The 8,429-nt window shown below is 45.3% G+C and overlaps 2 protein-coding genes across 2 annotated transcripts in view; both read left to right on the forward strand.

The window, feature by feature from the left end:
- The window catches only part of LOC109930964 (dynein axonemal heavy chain 8-like), a 2,199,840-nt gene that overhangs the window by 835,661 nt on the left and 1,355,750 nt on the right, over positions 1 to 8,429 (forward strand). The window lies entirely within an intron of this gene.
- Positions 1 to 8,429, forward strand: part of LOC109918465 (dynein axonemal heavy chain 8-like) — an 876,900-nt gene that overhangs the window by 613,979 nt on the left and 254,492 nt on the right. The window contains exon 43 of the mRNA XM_048596621.1: positions 1,154 to 1,294. Coding sequence (XP_048452578.1) covers positions 1,154 to 1,294 — 141 coding nt within the window. The remainder of the gene's footprint in view (positions 1 to 1,153; positions 1,295 to 8,429) is intronic.

The following is an 8,429-nucleotide window of genomic DNA, read 5'->3' on the forward strand; positions in this document are numbered from 1 at the left end:
CCTCTCTGTGTCCCACTGTGAGCTCTCCTCCCTGTCCCACTGTAAGCCCCTCTCCCTGTCCCACTGTGAGCTCCTCTCCCTGTTCCAATGTGAGCACTCCTCCCTGTCCCACTGTAAGCCCCTCTCTGTGTCCCACTGTAAGCTCCTCTCCCTGTCCCACTGTAAGCTCCTCTCCCTGTCCCACTGTAAGCCCCTCTCTGTGTCCCACTGTGAGCTCTCCTCCCTGTCCCACTGTAAGCTCCTCTCCCTGTCCCACTGTAAGCTCCTCTCTGTGTCCCACTGTAAGCCCCTCTCTGTGTCCCACTGTAAGCTCTCCTCCCTGTGTCCCACTGTAAGCCCCTCTCCCTGTCCCACTGTAAGCCCCTCTCCCTGTCCCACTGTAAGCCCCTCTCCCTGTCCCACTGTGAGCTCTCCTCCCTGTCCCACTGTAAGCTCCTCTCCCTGTCCCACTGTAAGCTCCTCTCTGTGTCCCACTGTAAGCTCCTCTCTGTGTCCCACTGTAAGCTCTCCTCCCTGTCCCACTGTAAGCTCTCCTCCCTGTCCCACTGTAAGCTCCTCTCCCTGTCCCACTGTAAGCTCCTCTCCCTGTTCCAATGTGAGCACTCCTCCCTGTCCTACTGTAAGCTTCTCTCCATGTCCCTGTGAGCTCCTCCTTCTTTCCCCCTTTTAGCCCTTCTTCAGAACAATAGAAATGAATTGTGAGTCTGCTTTTAGTCCACAGTTGCTGCCAGGCCTCTTCAGTTCTCCCAGAAATTTCTCTTTTTGTTTTGGATTTCTATCATCTGCAGTTCTTTTTTTTTCCTGAGTGTTTGACTTCCATTCCAGGTTATAGTTGAAAATGGAAATATATGTGCTCCCTTACACATCAAAATATTAAATTAACATGTTTCATTTAAAACATTGTTAAATTTCTATTTCAAAAATAGACTTCATGAACTGATTAATCAACTGATTATATCTGAGTATTCAAGTTTCCAAAATCCTCTTGCTTTATTTTGCTACTATCAGTTAAGCAATGATAAGAAAATTATTAAATGCAGGTGAATAGTCTATTGACACCTCTTCCTTATTTTACTGTATTGTACTTGATCAACTGAGGCCGAATTATGCCTTTTCTTTTGTTATCCTGAAAGTTTCTATGTTTTGATTGCAGGCTTGGTTAAACAAACGCATCCCTTGGGAGGCAGAGATTCTACAAAACTTGTACGATGTATCCTTCGAAGATGCTTATCTGTACATGAAATTAAATCTCCATCCAGTTATGGAGCTGCTTGAGTGTAACTATATTGTGCAGGTTAGAAACATTTCTGTAAATTCAGCTTTGCGATAAAAATTTGTTCTTACATAACCCAGACTCCTTCAATACTATTTCTGGACACATTTTGTCAGAGCAGTAGTACAGGTTCACTTGAGCTGGGATCACAATGCTATACAGCCAGATATTGTCTTGGATGTTCTCACCATTACCTCTGGACACCATAGAAGTTTCCTGGCTTCGGGCCAAAAATGGGCAAGGAAAGCTTTGGCTAAATTCTAAACTCCAGTTCTCTTTCAGCTGATGAATCAGTACTTCCCCATGTCTAAACGAATACAAACATTTTTTAATTGCAATTTTAGCAACTGAACAATGAACTTTAGAAACAAGGTGACTGTTCATTGAGATTTGAATATCTGTAAGGTTATGATCGAGGGTAAAAGGGATGAATCTTTATGCCTAATATTTGTGATAAGACTGTTTCAAACAATTCTTGGAAAGTGAAGTGAGATAAAGTAGCTGCAGCTTGTTTAAGTTCTCAGGAAGATCATTAATGAAACAAAATAGCATTGAACGAATGTAGGATACTACAGGTTTTTTATGCTAGATGATAAAGGACACAGTAAGACCAGTTAATTCCTTTAACTGAGCAAAGATTTATTGAGATAAATCATCAACATCATGTTAGTTGGCACAAGATGGAAGAGAGAGAGAAAGAGGTCATGCTGCCGTAGATTTTTACAAGTCATTCAGGGGCTATGGGCATTGCTGGCTGAGCCAACATTTATTGTCCATCCCAAGTTGAGCTTGGGAAGGTGCTAGTGAGCTGCCTTCTGAGAAAAGATGTTCTTGCTATATTTTTTGTCAAGCGAACTTAAGCTGAAAGTTGATGGTGACCTATAGACTGTGAGCAGCAGCTTGTTTCAATAAAAGAGGAGAAGAAACAAACTGTTTTTTGTTTTTTTGAGGCTTGGCCTGGAAGTTAATTGCAACTTGATTCTTATTCAAAGTGCTCGATAGATGTTTCAGCTCCAGAGGCCTTATACTCAAGCAGATGACAGATGTTAACTGGGACCTCATGGGGAAACAACCAGTATGGTATGGAGAGGCCAGAGTTTGAATTGATTTATGGGTTGTGTTTGGATCAGAAGGATTGTGCCGGTGAAAGCTACAGGATGGAGGTTTGATTACTCCGTGGTTGTCCTCCCATCAGTGAATATTTCTCAGAGCCTGCTGGATGCTAGTTGTGTGCATTGGTGTCTTCGGAAACCAAGCGAGATATAATCCCATGTGCCTGTGACATTATGGAGCATGGAGTCTGCTTCATGAACTGGCCAGTTACATCTCATTTATTTATTTTCTTTTTGATTAATCCCTGTTTATCTGTCTGTCTTTGTGTGAGTGTGGGGGCCAGAATCAATGTAGGTTGTGTTTAAATATAGGCATTAATTAGATTACCTTGTGGTTTAACTTTGCTCTGCTAAAGCTACTATTTTTTCAATAAATTGTTTTATGTTCTATTTACACTACAATCCCAGTGTTTGGTATCAGTTATTCATGAAGTTTGGTACTTGTTATTCAAAAAATCTGATTAGGACCCATTGAGGTCAACTTTGAAGGTCATTGAGGATTTTAATGTTACTGTGACCTCCCATCCCAGTCTCCAACCTCATCATTCCCCAACCCCACACCGCCCATTTCTATCACCTTCCCAAAATCCACAAACCTGACTGCCCCAGCTGACACATTGTCTCTGCCTGCTGCTGCCCCACTGAACTCATCTCCGCTTACCTTGACTCTGTCTTTTCCCCCCCCAGTCCAGGGACTCCCCACCTATGCCTGGGACACCACCCTCCACCTCCTCTAAAACTTCCAATTCCCTGGCACCCAACACCTCATCCTCACTATGCACATCCAATCCTGGGATTCCTCCAGTGTCACAACGATGCCACCCAAAAACTGAAGGAATAGCACCTCATATTCCGCCTTGGAACCCTACAACCCAATGGTCTCAATGTGGACTTTATGAGCTTCAAAATCTCCCCACCCCTGACCTCATCCCAAGACCAGCACCCCCTCTCATCCCCGCCTCCTTGACCTGTCCGTCTTCTCTCCTACCTATCCGCTCCTCCCACCTCACTGACCAAACCCCACCCCCACTTCCTACCTACACTCACCTTTACTAGTTTCATCCTCGCCTCCTTGACCTGTCCTTCTTCTCTCCCACATATCTTCTCCACTATCCACCTTCTATCACCACTCCCCCTCTCTCTGTTTATTTCGGAGACCCCTTCACCTCCCCCATTTCTGAAGAAGGGTCCAGACCCGAAACGTCAGCTTTGCTGCTCCTCTGATGCTGCCTGGCCTGCTGTGTTCCTCCAGCTCCACACCTTGTTATCTCAGACTCCAGCATTGGCAGTTCCTACTATCTCTGAGTGAGTTACAATCCCTATGCACTTGTATCCCCCACACAGATGGCCTAAAAGCCCTCCACTTCTTCCTCTCCCACAGGCCTAACCAGACCCCTCCACCGACACCCTCATCTGTTTACCAGAACTCGACCTTACCCTGAACAGCTTCTCCTTTAACTCCTCCCACTTCCTACAGACTAAGGGGGTGGCCATGGGAACCCACATATGCCCAAGCTATGCCTGCCACTTCGTAGGATATGTGGAACAGTCGCTTTTCCGCTGTTACACTGGCACAATGCCCCACCTCTTCCTCCACTACAATGATGACTGTATCGGCACTGCCTCATGCTCCCATGAGGAGCTTGAACAGTTCATCAATTTTCCTAACACCTTTCACCCCAACCTCAAATTCATTTGGACCATCTCCGATACCTCCCACTCCTTCCTCGACCTCTCTGTCTCCATCTCTGGCAACCGCCTTGAAACTGACATCTATTTCAAACTCACCGACTCCCACAGCTACCTGGACTACACCTCCTCTCACCCACCTTCCTGCAAGAACATGATCCCTTACTCCCAATTCCTCTGCCTCCGCCACATGTACTCCCAAGATGGAGCCTTCCACTCCTGGACATCCCAGATGTCCTGCTATTTCAAGGACTTCAACTTTGCCCCCTCCGGTGATCAAAAATGCCCTCAACTGCATCTCTTGCATTTCCTGCACTTCTGCCCTCAAACACCCTCCTCCCAACAAAAATAAGGTTAGAATCCCCCTGGTCCTCACATACCACCCCACCAACCTCCGCATCCAGTGTATCATTCTCCACCACTTCCAACACCTCCAATTCAAACCCACCACCAAAGAGATATTTCCCTCCCACCTCTACTGCCTTTCATAGGGACCACTCACTCCACGACTCCCTCTTCCGCTCCACACTCCCCACTCCCCACTCCCCACTAATCCTACCACTCCCGGCACCTATCCCTGCCACCACAGGAAGTGCTACACCTGTCCCTACACCTCCTCCCTCACCTCCATTCAAGGCCCAAAACAAACTTTTCATATCAGACAGGGGTTCATCTGTATATCCGTCAACTTGGTCTACTGTAACTGCTGCTCCCAAAGTGGCCTCCTCTACATCGGTGAGAACAAGCGTAGACTCGAAGACCATTTCTTAGAACATCTGCGCTCTATCCATGATAAATGACAATTCCTTTCAGTCACCAACCATTTTAAATCGCCCTCCTACTCCCTGGGTGACATGTCCATACTGGGCCTCCTACAGTGTCACAATGAAGCCACCCGCAAACTGAAGGAGCAGCATCTCATATTCCGCCTCGGGAGCCTACAGCCTAATTGCCTAAACAGTTTTAAAATCTACCCCCCACCCCCGGCCTCATCCCATGTCCAACCCTCCCATTCACCCCCGCCTGCTTGACCTGACACAACCCGTCCATCTTCTCTCCCACCTATCCGCCCCACCCTTCCCACTGACCAATCCCCACCACTGCCTCCCTGCACTCACCTATCACCATCCCACCTACACTTCCTAGCCCCAACCCTCCTCTCTCTATTTATTTCCCAGCTCCCTTCCCCCTTCTCATTTCTGAAGGAGGGTGCTGACCCGAAACATCAATTTTCCTGCTCCTCTGGTGCTGCCTGGCCTGCTGTGTTCCTCCAGCTCCACACTGTATTGTCTCTGACTCCAGCTTCTGCAGTTCTTGCTATCTTTTAATGTTACTGAGTTGTGAATACAGGGGCAAGGAGACTGATTTGACTTTGTTGTCTAACTCCATGTCCTAACATTGCGTATGTGTTCATCTGTAAGTAAACATGTCCTCCTGTTCCTCAGACTACTAGGACACCCCATAGTTTAATGTCCCAGAATCTAAGACCAATTAAACTTGTGAAATTGCTCCATTTCCAGATTGGTCTTTGAATCTCCATTGAAGTTCAACATCTGGACAGTTGCAATCCTGGATAAAAATCACAAGGATATTTTAACAAATGGTCATTTATTTGTATCCTTCTTTGAACCTTATCTTTACCAGTTACAAAATCATTGAAAATGAGAAGGAAAAAAAAATCATCCAATTAGGTATTGACTCTTTTTGCCATCCTTGCATGACAAGGATGGCTACATTGGCTGGATCTTGAGGAAATGTTACGTAATGAAATCTCCAGGTAATAAATATAAACCCAGTTGGTAACCCTGTAAGAGGGCCAGGAATGGAAATGAGGCAAGAAAAGGATGTGGGCTGATGAGGGGCCAGCAGGGGGGTAAAACTTAAACAGGTTCATGCTGTTGAAAGAGGCTATTGATGGAGGCTCCTTCTGTTATATTTGTAATTCCTTTGGAACCATGAATTATATACCAGGTAGACAAATGGTAAATCTGAACAAGAACACTTTAATGACAAGAAGCAAAAACAGAAGTCACTAGCAGTGCCAATCTCTGCAGGCATGCTGCCACTATTGACGGTATCCTCATAAACAGGCCAAAAATGGAGGTTAGTGGCCTGTGGTCTGTCAGTAGCACAAACTCCCTGGCGTAAGGAAAATGGTTGAACTTCTTAACAACAAATACGATACTCAATCTTTCTTTATCCACTTGGACATAATTATCCCCTGTCTTTGTTAGTGACCTCAATAGGAACGCAATGGGCCTTTCTTCTCCATTCGGTAAGATGTGTGATAGTACAGCACCAATCCCATAAGGCAAGGCATCACATACTAAACTGCAGTGGCCACCGTAAGCCACTTCACTTTCCTGGGTCCATTTCCACGGCTACCGTATTCCCAGCAACCGGTGCAGTGCTTTTAGCACAGTTCCCAGATCAGACATGAACTTGCCATAGTAATTTACAAATCCCAAGAACGATCTCAGTTGAGACACATTCTCTGGTCTGGGGACCTTCATGATAACAATCATCTGATTGGGCATCTTGTGTAGTCCCTCGCCATCAATTACATGGCCCAGGCATTCTATGGAGCTTTTAAAAAAAGGTTACATTTCTCCATTTTTACTTGTAGGCCATGTTCCCTCAACTTTTTTTAAAGATTTCTTCTAAATTTTTCATATTCTTTTCTTCAAATAAAATTGGACTCCTGGCAAGCCACTAAATTTTTGATCCATGGCCCTGTTGAACCCAGCTGACGATGACGTGATGAAAAAAGGAAGTTGCTTATACACAAGGTTAGGGGACGCAATGTTGCTTGAACGGGGCAGCATAAGGATGATACTAAGTTGATTGTCACTATTGTCAGCGGTGGCTGAGATACCTTTGTGACCCCAACCTGTAGATAGGCCTGTGACAGATCCATTTTTGAAAATTTCTTTTCCCCTGCCAGTCCACTGAATAGGTCTTGATTGATCTGCTTAGGGCTGAGTTGACCGTGACCTTAAAGTCACCACAAATCCTTACCATGCCATAAGACCATAAGACATAGGAGCAGAAATTAGGCCATTTGGTCCATTGAGTCTGCTCTGCCATTCAATCATGGCTGATAAGTTTCTCAACCCCATTCTCCCACCTTCTCCCCATAACTTTTGATCCCCTTAACAATCAAGCAACTATCTATCTCTGTCTTAAATATACTCCATGACCTGGCCTCCACAGCTTTCTCTGGTAATGAATTCCACAGATTCACGACTCTCTGGCTGCAGGAGTTTCTTCTCATTTCTGTTCTAAAGAGTCTTCCCTTTAATCTAAGGCTGTGCCCTCAGGTCCTAGTCTTGTCTTATCTTACTCAGCAGCCTTCTGTGCAGCACCTTGTTAAGGGCCTTTTGGAAGTCCAGGTAGATAACATCCATTGGTTCTCCTTGGTCTGCCCTGCTCATTACTTCAAAGAATTCTAACAGATTTGTCAGGCATGACCTCCCTTTGATGAAACCATGCTGACTTTGCCCTATTTTACTATACACTTCCAAATATTCAGAAATCTCATCCTTCATAATGGACTCCAAAATCTTACTAAAGACCAAGGTCAGACTAATCGGCTTGTAATTCTCAGACTTTTGCCTTACTCCCTTTTTAAACAGGGAGGTTACATTAGCGATTTCCAGTCCTCTGGGACCGTCCCTGACTCCAGTGATTCCTGAAAGATCACCACTAATACCTCCACTATCTCTTCAGCTATCTCCTTCAGAACTCTGGCGTGTAGTCCACCTGGTCCAGGTGACCTATCCAACTTCAGACCTTTCAGTTTTTCCAGCACCTTCTCTTTGGTGATGGCCACCAGAGTCACCTCTGTCCCCCAACTCTCTTGAATTTTTGGTAGGTTACTCATGTTTTCCACCGTGGAGGCTGATGCAAAGTACTTATTTGGTTCCTCAGCCATTTCTTTGTTCCACCTTACTACTTCTCCAGTGTCATTTTCCAGTGGCCAAATGTCCTATTTTCCCTCTCTTTCATTCTTTAAATATCTAAAGAAACTCTTGCAATCTTCTTTTATATTACTGGCTCGCTTACCCTCATATTTAATCTTCTCCCTCCTTATTTCTTTTTTAGTTGTCCTCTGTGGTCTTTGTAGGCTTCCCAATCCCCTGGCTTCTCACTGCCCTTTGCCACATTATATGATTTCTCTTTTGCTTTTATGCTGTCCTTGACTTCCCTCATCAGCCATGGTTGCCTCGTCCTCCCTTCAGTATGTATTAGAGATAGTAGGAACTGCAGATGCTGGAGAATCCGACACAACAAGGTGCAGGGCTGGATAAACACAGCAGGCCGAGCAGCATCATAGGAGCAGAAAGGCTGACGAC

This window comes from Rhincodon typus, chromosome 5, assembly GCF_021869965.1.
Source record: "Rhincodon typus isolate 14 chromosome 5, sRhiTyp1.1, whole genome shotgun sequence".
Taxonomy (NCBI): Eukaryota; Metazoa; Chordata; class Chondrichthyes; order Orectolobiformes; family Rhincodontidae; genus Rhincodon; species Rhincodon typus.